Source organism: Manis javanica, chromosome 4 (genome assembly GCF_040802235.1).
Source record: "Manis javanica isolate MJ-LG chromosome 4, MJ_LKY, whole genome shotgun sequence".
Lineage (NCBI taxonomy): Eukaryota > Metazoa > Chordata > Mammalia > Pholidota > Manidae > Manis > Manis javanica.
The window spans coordinates 169,405,529-169,423,406 of record NC_133159.1 but is presented as its reverse complement, the minus strand read 5'-3'; the positions used below and the strand labels follow the sequence as shown (position 1 = coordinate 169,423,406).

The 17,878-nt window shown below is 43.2% G+C and overlaps 1 protein-coding gene across 2 annotated transcripts in view; it reads left to right on the top strand.

Moving 5' to 3' along the window:
- Positions 1–10,676: 10,676 nt before the first annotated feature.
- ERN1 (endoplasmic reticulum to nucleus signaling 1) overlaps positions 10,677–17,878 on the top strand; it is a 72,629-nt gene continuing 65,427 nt past the window's right edge. For both annotated transcript variants that reach the window (XM_073235773.1, XM_073235774.1), the window contains exon 1: positions 10,677–10,922. In XM_073235773.1, the coding sequence (XP_073091874.1) occupies positions 10,878–10,922 (45 nt within the window). In that variant the 5' untranslated portion in view covers positions 10,677–10,877. The remainder of the gene's footprint in view (positions 10,923–17,878) is intronic.

Genomic DNA, 17,878 nt, shown 5'->3' with positions numbered 1-17,878 from the left:
TTCTAATTTACATTCTCACATTGGCCTACGCCCTCACCAATTCTTGATGTCGTCAGGCTTTTTAATACATGAGCATAAAATGGTACCTCATTGTAGTTAAATTTTAACAGTTTAATATATTTGTAACTGATCACTCATTATTTAACAATCATGTTCTCTATAGTTGCTCTTTTAAAAATCATTTTTATATACATCCACAAATAAAAGGTACTCCTTAAGTGTCCATTAACCTGGGTTTGTTTTTACAAATACATACCCTTGTGCTACCTCCCCCACAATCAAGACAGAAAATTCTCATCACTCCAGACTACTTCCCTGGTATCTCTTTGCAGCCAATGCCCATCCTATCAACCATCCACCTCAGGCAGCCACTGGCCAGATTTCTGTTACAACAGAATGCTTTTGCCTGTTTTAGATATTCTTGTTAAGTGGAATAGCCTTTGTACTCTTTTATGTCTGTCTTCTGTCACTTAATCTAATGTTTCTGAGATTCACCCATGTTACTTACTGTACCAGTAATTCATTCCTTTTTGTTGCTGTGTCATCTTGTTTTTCCAGTCACATGTTTACAGAATTCAGGTTGTTTCTAGTTTGGAGCTATTATGAATAAAGCTGTTATAAACATTTGTGTAGAAGTGTTCTCATGTATTTTTGTTCACATTTCTTTCAGGAGTAGAATTACTAGATCATGTGGAAAGTGTGTATCTTTAGAAGAAACTACCAAACTAGTTTCCAGAGTGGTTGTGCCATTTTACACTCCCACCAGCAATAATATGAGAGTTTCATTGACTTTAAATGCCAGTCACCACTGGTATTGTCACTTTTTCTAATTTTAGCCTGTTTAGTAGGTATGTAGTGATACTGTGATAAACATTTACATTTTTCTGTTGACGAAAGATTTTGACCATCTTTTCATATGAGCATTATATCTTTTTGTAAAGTGTTGGTTTTTTGCCCACTTTCAAAATGTTTCTTATTAATGAGTCATATGGATCCTTTATATCTAGATCCTTTTTCACACATAAGTATTGTGAATATTTTCTCCCAGTTTGTCATTTGCCTTTGTATTTCCTTAATGCCTTTCAAATGCCATTTATTTCTTTTTCTTGCCATATTGCACTCCAGCACAATGTTGAACAGAAGCAATTTTGATTCTTTCCCTTGATCAGTCTAGCTAGAGATTTATCTATTTTAGCTTTATTGATAATCTGTTTTTTAAATTGATTTCCACCCTTATCTTTATTAATTCTTTACTTATTTGGAGCTTAACTAGCTCTTCTAGTTTCTTAACATGGATGCTTAGATTGTTCACCTGAGACCTTTCTTTTCTAAAATAAGCCATTTAAAACTGATTTTCTCTCTAAAGACTGCATTATAATATAGCACAGATTATGTTGTGTTTTAAATAATGTTCAGTTCAAAATATTTTCTTATTTACCTTGTGATTTCTTCTCTTTATCTACTAGCTATTTAGGAGGATAATATTTAATTTCCAAATAATTAACAATTTTCCAGTTATCATTTTGTTATTAATACCTAGTTTAATTCTGTTGTGGTCAGAGAATATACTCTGCATGATTTTGATCCTTTTAAAATAATGTGTATTATTTATTGCTGCATAATAAATTACCCTGAAGCCTACTGGTTTAAAACAATATATTATCTTACACTTTCTGTGAGTCAGAAATCAAGGAGTGGCTTAGCTCGATAATTCTGGCTCAGGGTCTTTGTGAGGTTACAATTAAGGTATCACCCAGGTCTGTAGATTTTCCTGTCTTCTGGTTATTTGCTTTTTCCAAGGGAAGTTTCCCTTGGTTTTTAGACTTACTATTTAGACTGTTTCATTGTATTTCATCTTCCCTAGTGATTTGCAATCAGGAACCTTTTAAACTTCTCTAGGGTTATTTCTAGAGAAGAAGAGAAATATATTCTAAGAAAGGAAGCATCTATATCCCCCCCCATGACTTTTAAAGGTACATCTTCCTAATTTTCCAAGTACAGAAAAAGCAACGTCAGTAACACTGTAGCAGTAAGGGGCTTACCGTGCTTTTATTTCCCCTCCCCACCCTACACAGTGCTCCATCCCTATCCCTGCACACACATTCCCAGAGAATAGTAATTTAGAGGGGAGTCGGGGGAACAAAGGACCGGAGGGATGAATGAGGCTGCGAGGGAGGTAGGAGCTGAGCACCCAGGGCCTTGTGGGCCTTGATAAAAGCCTCGGATTTTCAAGAGCAAAGGAAATCATTGACAATTTTACACAGGCAGGTGACAGTTCGGTGAAGTTCAAGTTCCTTGTGACATTCCACGGTCCAGATTTATCTCCCCACTGAGAATAACATCAGCTATCAGTAATAGAGTATGTACCACGGGCCAGGGCACTTGACATATTTTAGCTTTAATTCTCGGAACAACCGTAGAACTGGGCATTTTAGTCAAAACAATTCCTTGTTATCTGAGAAGATCGAGTTCATCCAACATTTACAGCTGCACCCTTCACTCTTGAGGGAGGCTAATTAGCCCTCAACGCCATGACCCACCCAGTGAACCAAGGGACCAGTAGCTGGAGGGGCAGCGGAGAGAGGTAACTCAGAAGGTGGCATCTCGTTGTCTTGTTCTTTCAACAAACATTTTAAAAGTCCCTCTGTGCTTGATCCTGTTCTGGGCACTGGGATAAGAATGAGAATAAAATAGACCCTACCTCACCCAACCCAGTGTAGCTGAGGGTAAAAAAAAAAAATCCCTACATTTTATGTACTTCATATCCTCCCTTCAACCATAGAGCCTCCTTCATAGGTATGAAAACTGTCCTTTATTGTTGGCCTCAGGCCAGGTGTGGTCATATTTGTTGTCCATTTAGTTCTCTTAGAAATGCCGAGCTAACGTTTTACTCAGGATTTATTGGTTGTAAGTGATGGAAACCCGATTCAGTCTAGTGGGATAAATAGGGAACCGTGTGGTGCAGTCGGAAGGAGAGCTGGGCAGGTGGATCTCACACTTGCCCAGGGCTCCCTGACGGCATTGCTGCTGATCTTGTCAACTTCGTCTCTTTTTTTTTGGTATCATTAATCTACAATTACATGAGGAACATTATGTTTACTAGACTCCCCCATCACCAAGTCCCCCCCACATACCCCATTGCAGTCACTGTCCATCAGCATAGTAAGATGCTGTAGAATCACTACCTGTCCTCTCCGTGCTGTACAGCCTTCCCCATGCCCCCCACCCGAACATTATACATGCTAATCGTAATGCCCCCTTTCTTTTTCTCCCACCTTATCCCTCCCTTCCCACCCATCTTCCCCAATCCTTTTCCCTTTGGTAACTGTTAGTCCATTCTTGGGTTCTGTGACTCTGGTGCTGTTTTGTTCCTTCAGTTTTTTCTTTGTTCTTATGCTCCACAGATGAGTGAAATCATTTGGTACTTGTCTTTCTCCGCCTGGCTTATTTCACTGAGCATAATACCCTCTAGCTCCATCCACGTGGTTGCAAATGGTAGGATTTGTTTTCTTCTTATGATGGAATAATATTCCATTGTGTATATGGACCACATCTTCTTTATCCATTCATCTACTGATGGACACTTAGGTTGCTTCCATTTCTTGGCTATTGTAAATGCAACTTCGTATTTTGTACTGACTTTCTTTGCAGGATGGAAGCAACTCCTGGGCCTCACATCTCCTGGCTTTGCCACTAGAAAGGAAATGAGTCTCTCTTCATGGCTCTAGTTGGAGGCATGTTGGGTACTAGCCTACCTGGGGTCAAACAGAGGTGGCCAGATGGGTAGCTGTCTTGGTTATCAATTACTGCATAACAAATCACAGTGGTTAAAAACAATAGTTGTTTTATTCTCTCAATTCTGTGAGTTAATTAGGCTCAGCTGAGAGGTTCTTCTGTTCCGAGTAGTGTCAGCTGGGATCACCTAGGGCTTGACTGGGACGGGACATCCAGGCCGCTTCCCCCAGATGGTGGGCAGCTGGGCCCTCAGCTGGAGCTGTTAATGAGAGCAGCGCTCTCCTCCTCCATTGGCCTGTGTGTGGATTGGGCTTCTCCCAACATGGCAGCTCAGCTCCGAGAGGAAGCATCCCAAGAGCGAGTATTCCAAGAGGAAGGAAATGAGAGCTGCCAGGCCTCATGAAACCTGGGGTGGGAAGCCCCTGGATGTCACTTCTGGTCAAAACCAGTCCAGATTCAAAGGGAGGGAAAATAGCTCTACCTTTTCATGTGAAGAGCAGCACGTGTATATAGGGAGGGTAAGTATCGTTTGGGGCCATCTTTGGGAACTAGCTACCACAGTAGAGTAATACGATTGGACCAGCTCAAAAAGGTGCCCACAAAGGGACAGTCCACACCTAGCATATCTGCCCCTCTGGCAGGGCTGGCCCCAGCTCCTGTCCGCTTGCTCCCTGTGTGGGCCCGGCAGTGAGAAGAGCCCCTTGAACGTGGTAAACATTTGATGCACTGTTGTCGAATTCCTTCTTCCTAATCTTGTCTGTAACTGCACCAACCAAGTGCTTTCGCTTCTGCCTTAGGCAGGGTCTCTGGTATAGATCCTGTTCCCTCCTTCCTTACTTGCTCTAGAGTAAGACCAAAGTAACGCTGGTTAACAATCTCCTAATGGACTCTCAAATACCTGTCTTTTCCCCTAACGCTCCCGCCGAAGCCGTGTCTCACTCTGCTGCCTGCTAGGGAATGCCCAGCCTGCCATCCTGCCTGCCTTTCCAGCCTTCTCTTCAGCTGCTTCTCTGTGCTCAGGGGTGAGTCAGCTGGGCTTCCAGGAAGCCACATGGCACCTTCCTTTCCCCAGGCCTTCGTTCAGTTCAGGTCCTCCTCTTCCACCAGGGTATCCTGTCCCCTGACAGATCTGATGAAAGGGCCAGTGTGGACACCACCTCTTCCATGAAGCCCCTCCTGGTGTATCCATCCTGCCCCCTCCTTCCACCATGCCCATCTGTCTCCCGAACACCATAGTTCTGCTTCTGAGTTTATTCCCATCTTCAAGCACTTTTTACACTCAGCCTTGCACGTTGGCTATTTCTGTGCATGTTGTGTCACCTCTGCCAACTTGAAAACTGATACTACCTCATCGTACCAATCCTTTGTACCCAGAAGCCCTTGATGATATTTGTTAAATGAATGAATGAATGGTAATCATCCATGTAGACGTCAAAGATGAAGTCTGCAAAATGAAGCTGATTAAATTGTAACTAAAGTTACTGTCTGCTCGGAAACCTGGTTGTATCTGTGAATGAACTCTCCTGCGGAGAGGAGAGAGAGTAGATAAGGTGTACATATTAAGCCTTGAGAAACACAGTTTGGAAGGAGGAAACAGAGCTAGAAAATGGTAACATCCAAGAGGGAAAAGCTCAAGAATAAAAGAACTGTTAACTACCTGGAACTGAGAGAGGCCCAGGAAATACAAGATGAAGCACAGCCACTGGGATTTTGCAAGAGGAAGAATGTTTATGAACTGCTTGAGAGAAGTTTCCAGAGAAGTTCCAGGAGGGGCTTCAGGATGGACACAGCAGGAGGGGTGGAAATAAGCCAGACCCCAGGGGCTGAAAAGGGACTGGCCAGCGAGGAAGTGGAGACATCGGGAGGACAGCCATCTCTACACTGGTCCTGTGTCAGTTCTGTGAGAATATTAATATTTGATAAATGGTGACACTGTGGATACCTCACCATGGTGGCATATAGACGTGGCACAAATGGATGTGAAAACAGCACCTGAGCAAATAGGATGAGAGTGGACCACCTCACAGGGCAGAAGAAGGCTCCCAGTTCTCTCCCACGTGGCTGCTCTGTTCCTTACATCCTCATTAAGCGACCCTCAGTGGGAACAGGAGGCTTGCGTGTTGTTTGAAGCAATGCCCTGTATCACCACATATTTGTTTTAACTTCTGGTTGTTATTAATATTCCAGGGAAATACCAATCTGGACTACTGGCTACATTTCCAGGTCACAAGATCATACCTTGTCATAATGCTGTGGGAGCAGCAAAAATGACAACGAGCTAATGGAACATGTTATAGCATCTGGCGTTGACTAGACAAACTGACATTATACAGATAGCTGGGTTCTAATCCAGGTTGTGTTTCTTACTAGCTGTGTGTTAGCCAATGGGTATTAACCTTTTAAAAAATTCAGTATGTTATCTATAAAATGGGGCTAATAATAATACCTACTTCATAGAACCGCCAGATAACATGAGATGACCCCATATACTTGCACATTTCCAAATGATAGCAAACAGCCAATAAACATTAATCACAATAATAACAAACATTTCTGCGATACAGCAGGTATGTGGTAGGCTGGATTCTGTGGCAAAGAGAAGTCCTGCCGAATGAGTGTCACAGTCTTTTCAAATCTCGTCATCCTAGAACAGGAAGAGTAAAAGTTCTATGTACCTAAGAACCAAACTCCTCAAAGTGATACTGGCTTTTCTTTTTCTTTTTTAAATAAGGTATCATTGATATACAATCTTATGAAGGTTTCACATGAACAACATTGTGGTTACAACATTCACCCATATTATTGAGTACCCCCACCACACCCCATTGCAGTCACTGTCCATCAGTGTAGGAAGATGCTATAGAGTCACTACTTGTCTTCTTCATGCTATACTGCCTTCCCCGTGCCCCCCTACATTGTGTGCTAATCATAATGCCCCTTAATCCCTCCCTCCCCACCCACTGTCACCAACCCCTTCCCTTTGGTAACTGCTAGTCCCTTCTAGGAGTCTGTGAGTCTGCTGCTGTTTTGTTCCTTCAGTTTTTGCTTTGTTCTTATACTCCACAAATGAGTGAAATCATTTGATACTTGTCTTTCTCTGCCTGGTTTATTTCACTGATTATAATACCCTCTGGCTCCATCCATGTTGTTGCAAATGGTAGGATTTGTTTTCTTATGTCTGAGTGATACTCCATTGTGTATATGTACCAAGTCTTCTTTATCCATTCATCTACTGTTAGACATTTAGGTTGCTTCCATATCTTGGCTATTGTAAATAGTGCTGCAATAAACATAGGGGTACATACGTCTTTTTCAATCAGGGATCTTGTTTTCTTCAGGTAGATTCCTAGGAGTGGAATTCCTGGGTCAAATGGTATTTCTATTTGTAGTTTTTTGAGGAACGTCCATATCGCTTTCCACAAGGGTTGAACTAAATTACATTCCCACTAGACTGGCTTTTCTAAAATTTCCCTTAAACATTAAAACACATTTGTCCTGAAGCATTAGGACACAGAGCAGATAAAAATTTAGCTTGCCAAATCTTGCTGCACTGATGGATGCTGACTGCAGTGGGGTATGAGTGGGGACTTGATAGTATGGGTGAGTGTAGTAACCATATCGTTTTTTTCATGTGAAACCTTCATAAGAGTGTATATCAATAATACCTTAATAAAAAAATTTAGCTTGCCAAAACTGAAAGAACTAAACAGCAGCAGACTCACAGACTCCAAGAAGGGACTAGCAGTTACCAAAGGGGAGGGCTGGTGGGGAGGGAAGAAGGGGATTGAGGGGTATTATGATTGGCACACGTGGTGTGTGTGGGGTCACAGGGAAGGCAGTATAGCACAGAGAAGATAAGTAGTGACACTGTGGCATCTTACTACACTGATGCACAGTGACTGCAATGGGGTATTGGGGGGGGACTTGATAATATGGGTGAATGTGGTAACCACAGTGTTTTTCATGTGAAACCTTCATTAGAGTGTGTATCAATGATGCCTTAATAAAAAAATTAGTTAAAAAAAGTTTAGCTTGCTACCACAGACTCTTGTTTCATTGTTTTATTTATACCAAAACTATACTACATGTGCTCTAAATTCAAATCTCTTTTGTAGCAGCAGAGTTCACACACAGTTGATTTACTCTGATACACACAGCCCCTTTGAAACGTTCCTGAAGATTTCAACCATACCTTCATTTTCTCGTTTTACCAGATTTTCCTTTCAAGTCTCCTTCAAAGGGAACTACCCTCTTACTAAACAGCTGTCTGCAAGCCAACCTTACAATCATTTTTTAATGATATTTAGAAGGGTTTTAAACAAAAATGAAACAGGCAAACCCTTTTAAAGCCTAGGTCATAATTTCTTCCACAAGAGGGCGACATTTGCTAAAATAAATAAAAGAGATTAATGGCTACAAGGATTAACACGGAACTTTGGGAGTGAGCTGGAACCCAAGATCTTGGCTGCCCTTAGTCACCTGCGGAAATGAAAACACATTCTCTGGGCTCCACCCCTGGAGATTCTGAATCAGTAGGGGAAGAGAACATGAAAAGGTGCTGGAGATCTGTTTTTTGAAAGCTCTCCAAGTTTGGGAACCACTGGTTTAGAGAGAAGTGAAAATAAGATTTTGTTAACTCACTTTCTCCTCCCTCTTCTGCCCTCTACCCTACATATTTGGGTCCTGCCTCGGTCTTTGTTGAATCTGAGATACATACTTTTTATCTTTGTGGAAACAGCTTATCTTTACCCAAAGACTGTGACCTTTGCCTGGTTTAGTGGATGCTACTGAATGCAACTTCCAGAAAGGTCATTTACTCCCTATTTTCAGGCCTTTTATGGCAGGGCACTTCAAAGGAACCTACAGAATATTTCCATTTCTGCTTGTGTTTATCAGTGATGTCAGCTTTTGCTTTATCATAGGTAAAAGCTGTGAAAACAATACTTGACTGTGGAGGCAGATTATGGGCAATGCTGCATAAATAAAATGAGAGCTTATCATATGAGTTGCCAATCCAGTGGAGAAGTGCATAAAATATGTGATCTGATTACACTTAGGAACAACCCAACTGGTACATAAGAAATTCTGAGAACATAGAACAGTGCAGTTAAGGCCTGGGGATTTGGTCCAACTGAGTACAAGATAAATATACCTACCTGGCCTAGGCTCCTTGGAATGGACTTTTTTTTTTTCTTTATTGGATCTTTAAACTGATTTGTGAGTCAGATGAGTCACGTTCCCCTTTGAGTTTCATCTCCTATGCTTATGGGGTCACAGTGACCTTTTGAATTGTCAAAGGGCTGCCAGAGTTCCAGCACAGAAAGTTCCCCTCCTATACATAATTGTTTGAGAAAAAGCACCAGAAAAGGATGTGAAAGGAGTGTTTTCCAGGCAAGCTCTCTTTTAACTCCAACAAATGCTCTTATAGATGCTGTTGTCAGCTTGCAAGCTGGACAGGTAATTAAACAGCTCCTCCTAGTTTCTGAGCTATAGCCTCCTCCCTGGACACCTAGCCACGGTGCACAAGACTGATGGAGCCTGTTTCCACACATCTTGCCGCCAATTCCAAACCTCTGTGTTTGCATTTAGACACGCAGATAACACTTTTCAAAATACCTACCGCTTCCACACTTGCAAGATTCGTCCCACTCTTAAACTGGTACGGGTGGATTCTCCAGCGTTGGTAGGAATTAGTCCCTTGACTGCAATCCAGGCAGTGGGGGCACAGAATGAAGAACTCTGTTTATGGGATTTTGGCTTACTATGAGCATTTCTGTCTGGTATAGTTGGATAGTATTGATCCACAGTGCACAGATATTTGGTCAGGTCCCCACTATTTCTTTGCTGTTTTCTCTAGCATTGCTTACTCCTTCCCCCAAACCCTGAAAAATTTTAGGCCGTTATGTGAGACAATCAGGAAAAACCATAGAAATTGCTGTCCCCTTTTTCTTTTTCTCCTAGTATACGTAAGCGTTGTGCAGCGAATCTTAGTTTATCTCATTACAAACAATATGTCCTCTCTCCTCCCTTGCATCTAAGTGGACCACTGCGTGGGACCCAATGACCAAACAGCCGCCAGCCTCTTTCATTCAGGTTAATAGCCCATAACCCTGGAATAGACCATGTATGAGTCTCAACACACCCACTCCCTCCAGTGAGTTGTGACATATGTCATCTCAAGCTTTACGAGGTCAGATCGTGTGCCACATAAACACGTGAAGCAGCCGAAAACAAGCAGCCGAAACGTTTTTTTTTTGCTTATAATTTTTAGCGAATGATATGGCCGTGGTTTATTCCAAAGGGAACAGATGGCTGTTAGACATGATTTGAGGAGAATTCCTGAGGACAAAGAAAGGGAAGAAAGGGGCCTTCGGACTAGCAGAGGAGCAACTGGCGGACCCCAGGGCTGTGAGCTCGGCGACCGCGGCGCGCAGAGCAGAAGCGCCTTGTTTGCTGGAATCCCTGCCACTGCCGACCTCGCACTGGCGGTCGTCGATGATTCCGCCACGGTGCCAGGATGAAGTTGGGGTTCTGGATGTCTGGCTCCGCCCGACTCTTGGCCTTTCGCGAGACCGAGTCTGATGCAGCTAGTCCCTCGGCGGGTTTAGTGGGGCCTCCGGGGGACGGGGTGTGCCCATGTGGCGGGGATGCCGGCCTCCCCCGGCCCTCGGACAAGCTCCTTGCCTCGGTCGCTCACGGCCCCTAGGAGCCGGACGCCGGAGGAGAGGCCTGGTGACCTGCCGCAACCGCGGCCACGGGACCCGAGGCCAGCTAGGCGCCAGCACCGCCCCTGCCCCGCCCGGGCCTACCCAGCTCCGTCCCCGGGCCCGGCCCCGCCCACCCCCGCGGTCCCGCCCACCCCCGCGGTCCCGCCCGTACCCCGCCCACCCAGCGCAGTCCCCAAATTCGGCCCCGCCCACCCGCGGGACCGGCCCCGCCCCGCTCCGCTCCGACCGGAAAGAGGCCGGCACCCGGCTCTTATAGAGCTGGGAATGGGGGTTCCGCCACCGCCTAGTCAGTTCTGTGTCCGCTGAAGCCCGGCTCCGCCGCGCTGCTGTCGCGGCGCCCCCGCCCGGTTCTAGCTCGCGCGCTGCACCGCCCCCCGGAGTTGGCCGGCCGGGAACCAGGGCCAAGTCCTCGCCATGCCGGCCCGGCTGCTGCTGGCGCTGCTGCTGGGCGGCCCCGGGGTGAGTGACCGGGAAGCGTGGGGTGGGCGACAGCGCGGGGCGGGCCGGGGTCCAAGCCGGGAGCGCGGCGGCGGCGGCGGCCGGAGGCCCCGTGCGCCCCGGCGTAGGCTCCCGCCGGGCAGGGAACGAGCGCCTCCCGGCCAGCCAGAGTGGCGGCCGCGGCGGCCACGCGAGGGGCCTCGCCGGCCAGCGCGCTATCGCGGGCAGCGCCTCCGGGGCCCCGTGCGTCCCGGCGCAACTTCGTGCTGCCCCGGCGGCACCTCGGGGCCTCCAGAGGCCCTGCGCTCCTCGAGGCCGCCTCACCTGCCCGAGCCTTCTTCCCACAGGTGGACAACCGGCTCTGCCTGGCGGTGGCCTCTGAGGAAGGACAGAAGGGCCCTGTAATGGAGGGGGAGGGAATGTCTTGCGTTTATAATCCTAGTTTGAACTTTTAAAAATGCGAGAACTTTGGGAAGCGAATGCAGCGGGGAACGGGTAAGCGTTTTTACCGGAGAGCTTGATTCTGCTTACCTGCTTTGCAGGTTTCTTGGTTTTTTTCTTCGGAGGCAGGAGTCTTCCTTTTGTGCCCCGGGACTTGATTAGGCAAGTTAAAGGTGAGGGATTGGGACTTTCTGTTAAGCCCCCATATGGGACAGTGGTGAAGCCACTTCAAAACTTTAGCTGAGAGACCGTCTTCTCCCCTGAGAGCACTGTGGGGTCGTCCGAAGCGTCTTCTCATCTTTTTATGGAGTGAGGCGCCCTTACATTTATTTAACTAGTTAAGGTTTCACTCAGGCTGTGGATTTGGGCATCGTGGCTGGGGAGGACATTTTGTGGACAGACTTGAGTTCTTTTTTCTTCTAGTTGTGAGAACCTAAATTAGTGAATGGTTTAAAGCAAAAAAGTATTATTCAGGATGTGGGTATGGTCCATTGGTGCAGGTTCTGTTTAATGACCTCCACCGTGCACTCTTTAATATGGTATGCCATGTACCAGGAGAACTGACATGTGTACCCGGGAGCCACAGCCTGAACTCTTGGGAGGTTATGCATTTTAGGTAAATAATAGTGTGTTCTCTTGGAGTAACAAGAATTGGGAAATAGATGATGTATAATAGGAGACCACCTTTTCAAATTTGGGGTTTTTTTTAAAGGAAAATTTGTACACATTTCACCATAGAACTCATGTAAGTTAATTTTTTTCTTGTAATTAAAAAAAGATCCACTGTCACAACTCGGGTCAGGTTTTAAACTTGAATACTTCATCTTGGATTGGTTTCACTGCTGCTTGGCATCTGTTCACAAATAAGAGTATAAACGGAAAGATTAAACATGTGACATGGAAATAAATCATTTCATATTGTCAAGGCCAGGTATATATGGTTTTCTTTGGCAGATCTTTCCATTTGTTTTTCTTTCACTGGATTCTAGTGTCTTAGTTATTGAATAACTTAGGCTAAAGAGCCAAAAATAACTATTTAGCTTCAGCTGGGACTATAGTTTCAGTTCATGTAAATATTTCCAAATTGTACTGAGAAATCCAAACTTCTCAGGGTTCATGGCAAGATATTCCAGACCCGTATCCAAAGGTTATGTTTTAGTGTAACTGCTTTGTAGGTAAAAGATCAGAATTTCACTCCTAGAATTATCTACCAGTAAAAATTTTGATCCCCAAACATAGAATTATTATTTCAGAATTCGAAATGAAACCCATTGCAGAGTTTGCAGGTAAACTGGGCATCAGTGATGTGCACAACATACTGGCTGTAAAATCAGACAAACCTGAGTTCTAACTGGTCACTTGCTAGCCGTGCCCTCAGAGATTCTGTTTCCTGATAAGTGAAATAAGGACAGCTAACGCAAACACATGTGAAGGCACCTTATAGATCGTAGATAAAACTCCCTTAACACTATAACCACCCCCACAGATGCTTTTTATGCTAAGACATCATTTTTTTTTAATGTTATGCCTCTGCAAGGAATTTTTTTTATGCCGTTTCCTTTTAATTGATAATACAGTGATTTTCTTTCAATGTGTGTCTGATTGAGCCAGACATTGACTCATCATGGGCTGAGGTTCTAGGCTACCATATCCAAAATGCAGCATCATCAGTGTTCTTAAGCACTTCAACCTGTCTTTTGTTAATCCAGAATATGCTTATTTAGTCAGTGAGTTTTTCCCTCCTTCCTAGACCCTGATCTTGTGTGTGCTCTTGGAGTAACAAGAATTGGGAAATAGATGATGTATAATAGAATGTTGGTTTGCATTACATCATTGCTGTCACATCATTGCTGCCAGGTAATCCTCATTTTATGGTGTTCAGGTGTCAATTCTCTTAAGTGCCAAAGAGATCTGTAGCATGTGAAGCAAGGTACTTTCTTCAGCTATAATATACACAATTAATTTTATTCAGCCAGTGTTTTGGTTGTAGAAGGGAATTATGACCATCCTGAGAACTGAGGACTGTGTGTCTACAGACCATACCGAGTATCATCTGAGACATAAGTTTTAACTAGAAATGTCCTTGCTTACCATTTATGATAATAGTTATCACCTGTATGAAGTATCCTACCAGGAGATATCAAGTATTTATACTGAGGCCATAGGAGACTGGTTCATTAAGCTCATATTATTAGGGCTGCTGATCATGAAATTAAACTAGTTGTGTCCATATGTATGTGTATTGTTTCATTAATTTGCCTGGCAAGTCAGCTTTCCACAGTAGTATAGCTTCTCAGAGCATAAGAGAAAATGTGTGCAAAACTTACTCTTCAGAGAATTCAATGGTAGAGACCGTATTCCTGAATATAAAACCACTGAGCTGTGTAAAGGTTTCTTCATGTCTGGACGAATGAGCACCACCTACATGGGCCTGGGGGATATAGTTACTTTCCTGCCTCACATTGTGACTCCATTTTTCAGGTTGAAGAATTATTGGGTAACTATTTCAGTTTCATTAGAAACCTCTTTAATTTGGGGCTCCAAAGTAATCTTTAGATTCAATGTTATGTGTATTTTATAATGATTAAACGTTCTCCCTAAAGAAATGATATAGGAGAGAAAAGCCTAATGTATCATTAATGGATTCAATTTTCATTATGCACAAATAACTCCGGGCCTGTAACCTAGCAATATGATTAGAGTGTGATGCTGGCTTAAAATATAGGGACAGTGAATCATAGTCTGTGAATAATAAGTGTGCTGGTTGGCTACATTTCCCAGGGGCTGGGTTTTTTTTCTTTATCTTTACCTGTATCCCACGTTTGGTTCCAGACTACCCTGCCTCAGAGCAACACATTCTCAGAGATATTTTAATAAGTGCACAGACTAGATATGGACTGGGAAAAAGTAGAACTTTAAAAGTAATCATTAGCTCCTTGTTTGCATTCCTTTTTTAAAGTGTAAGTTGGTTTTAGACAGTCTTTCTGTCACTTCTGGTTATCTCATGTTCTTTGTTCACGTACAAACAGCAAATACAACAGTGTGAAAATGCATGTTCTGTATTGTCAGTTTTTTCGCAGAGTGTTTCCTATAACCTGTTAGGAAATAAATGTCCTAAATACATCACTGCATTTGTCACTTTGAGTAGCACCTTAGCAAGCCGTCATCCATGCCAAAAGCATTTGAGTCTTTTGTACCTAGTCCTGAGTTGGTGACTAGAGTCCTAACTGACCAGGATTGATGATGGTAATCAGCCATGCTTTGCCTAGTGATCACCCTGTTGGGGTCATATGGGTTTCCACCCTCATAAGGAAAGAAGGAAAGGTGTATTTCCTTTTCTTCAAATTTTTTTGTGTGTTTGGTGCTTTCTATATGATCACATGGGAAGATTTTTTTTTTAACTCCCTGTAATTATATTCATTGTAGAAAAGCTAGAAAGTATAGGTACATCTAAGTTAAAAAAAAACCTTCTGTAATCCTACTATCCAAACATTACCTCTATTAACATTTTTAACAGCTTTATTGAGATATAATTCACCCATCATATAAGGCATCCGTAGCTGTCATTCCCATTTCCCACAAATCTCCCAGCCCTTGGCAACCATTCATCTACTTTCTTTATTTATAGATTTGCCTATTCTGGCCATTTCATGTAAATGGAATCATACTACATGTGGTCTTTTGTAATTGACTTCTTTCACCTGACATGTTTTCAAGGTTCATCCGTGTTGTAGAAAAAAAAAATCAATGCTTTGTTTCTTTTTTATTGCTGAATAATAATCCATTATATGGATATACCACATTTTATCCATTCTTTAGTTAATGAACATTTAGGTTTCCCTTTTTTGGCTGTTATGAATAATGCTGCCATGAGTATCTGTGCACAAATTTTTGAATGGCTATATATTTTCATTTTTCTTGGGTATATACATAGTAGTGAGATTTCTGGGTCATATGGTTACTCTATGTTTAACATTTTGAGGAACTGCTAAAGTGTTTTCCAAAGAAAATGCACTGTTTTATATTCCTACCTGCAGTGTAGGAGAGTTCCAATTTTTCTACATCCTCACCAACACTTGGTATTTTCTGCCATTTTGGTTATAGTCATCCTATTGGGTGTGAAGTAGTAACTCATTATGGATTTGATTTGCATTTCCCTGGTGGCTAATCTAATATCTTAATATAGATCATTCCAGATGTTTTTTTTTCTGTGTACATATTTGCATGAATAGTATTTTTCTTCCCCAGACTGGAATATATGTAGATCTTTCTGTGTCAATAAATGTACTACTGCAGCATTATTCTCATTGGCTGCATAATACTTCTCTGAATAAATATACCATAATTTGACCATTCAATCATTTAGATATTGAAACTTTTTAATTTTTGTCACTGTAGACAATGTAATAAACCTTGCTGCTAAACTAAAGTCTTGGCTGTATCTTAACTGCTGAATTATTTCTTTGGGATAAATTTCTAGAAGTGGAATTTGCTAATCATATGTATTCTTTTACAGCCCCCTTCCTCCAGCCTCCAAGCAATTTTGGAATTTAAAAAAGCACAAACTGACCTTTACGATAACCACTTTAAAGTAAGCTGTTTTAGCAGTGTGGGTTTTAAGGCAAGCGAAAATGGAATGTTGAGGTTTTGTTTTGTTTCTATTTTGAAGCTCTAAATTACCAGGTAGTCTCTTGATGGCATCTTAAATACCTAAAAAGCTATGGTGAAAATGTTTTACTCTGATTTGTTAAATAACTAAACCTTGAATCTAATCTTGCTTCCCTTTAAAGAGCAGTTTATGTTCTAGTGTGTTTGTGAGAACCAATCAGTCCAGCTATCCCAGTCACAACCCCAGGGAGGTGACCAAGCCATGTCGCAAGGACAGATTGGATCTGGAGGAAGCCCAGGAAGAGAAGAGTAGACTTCCTTGTAAGCCTTGGGAAAATGCTCAGAATGTGCTCGTGTACCTCCCATGAGGGTCGCAGCCTCACACCCTTGGTTTCAGTGTAGAAAGGTGCAGTTTGAGGTGGAAATGTTGCCCTCACCTGAGACTCTCCACCAGTGAGACTGGCCGTTTTCAACTTGAGCCAAATCCAGCTATCATGAAGAGAGTGGAGACTAAGAGGTCCTTAAACTTGATTCACAGTTTATGCTTGTTTCTTTTCTTTAGGTCTAATAATATCCAAGCAGGTGCATGTTTTTCAGTAAGATCTCGCCCAGAAATGTTTCTGAAACAGCTAAACTGAAAGTTCATGTTAGAAGCCTTGAATTATAGTTGTTTTACCATAGTGCAGTCCCACCATAGGCAAGGGACCCTGAAAGGACAGATAGAACTCTCTAAGCATCAGGCTGGGCCTGGTGTTTGACCGTGCAGAGGTCCCCACCTCCCAGGCAGTTCTGGCCCTGGGAAGTGGGTCTGTGGTGACAAGAGAGAGCGGCCTCTGCCCTTGGACCACTGTGGAGGGATGCAGTTAGCTTAGGTGGGTCTCAGGCGAGTCGGAGGAAGGAAGGGGACAAGAAAGTGAGGAGGAGGCTGCAGTTACTTGCTGGTCTGCCCTAGGGTGCAGGGATCCTGTCTTGCTTATCTGCATCCTCTGTGGCTTTTAACATAGTGAGTTAGGCATTCAGCAAATATTGATTAAATTCCTCTTTGAGGCTCAAAGACCAATAAAACAAGGAGTTGTTCTATTATTAGGCAGGCAGGTTGTGGGTTTTGTTGCCAGGGTTTGGGGAGGCGGCAGGAAGACGTTGCTTTAGCTGTAATCAACGTCCTTTAGTGGGACCGCATCAGTAGTGTGTTTGTAGAATGAGCGTTTCCAGGACATTTGCTTGGGTGGGCATGACCTGTACTGTGTGGTACCCTCTTGATGGGCTCCTCATATCAGTAATGAGATTAATTTTTCCGTTGCCAACCTCTGTGAGATAAATGGTTTGTGATTATTCCAAGTCAGTTTCATTTTTCACCCAGCATGATGTTTCACTATTAAAAATGAACCTTGATCCAGGATTGTCCTCGTATGTATTAAACATGATTTCCTTAGTTAGTAGACTAATTTATAATTATAATTCAAAACCACCCCTTTCTCCAGTAGGTTATTTGCGCCCCCTCCCCTCCACTAATTCAGATGAGGAAATAATTATGTCTAGGCTGCAGGAGTGTTTCTTATGGAAACCAAATTTTTTCATGCATTTTCTGAACAGACTGCACTGTCATATCCCTAGAAGCTAACATTGCCATTGGTCTGCAGTTGAGAATTGGTCAGAGGAGTATGTGGGCCAAACGAAATCAGATCTCTTCTCTTACAGCAAATGGCCCATGACTGCTGAGGGGCCCCTGGGAGTTAGAGAAACACCTGTCTGGAGGGCCACAGCTGCAGCTAGAAATGTGTTCCTCAAGGCAGTACTTCTCACCCTGGCTGAATTAGTCACCTGGAGTCACCAGGGGAGCTTTTTAAAAGCCCTAGGCTGAGGCCCCACCCCAGATGAATGAAATCAGAATTTCTAGTAGTGGAGACTGACATCCTTTCTTAAAAAAA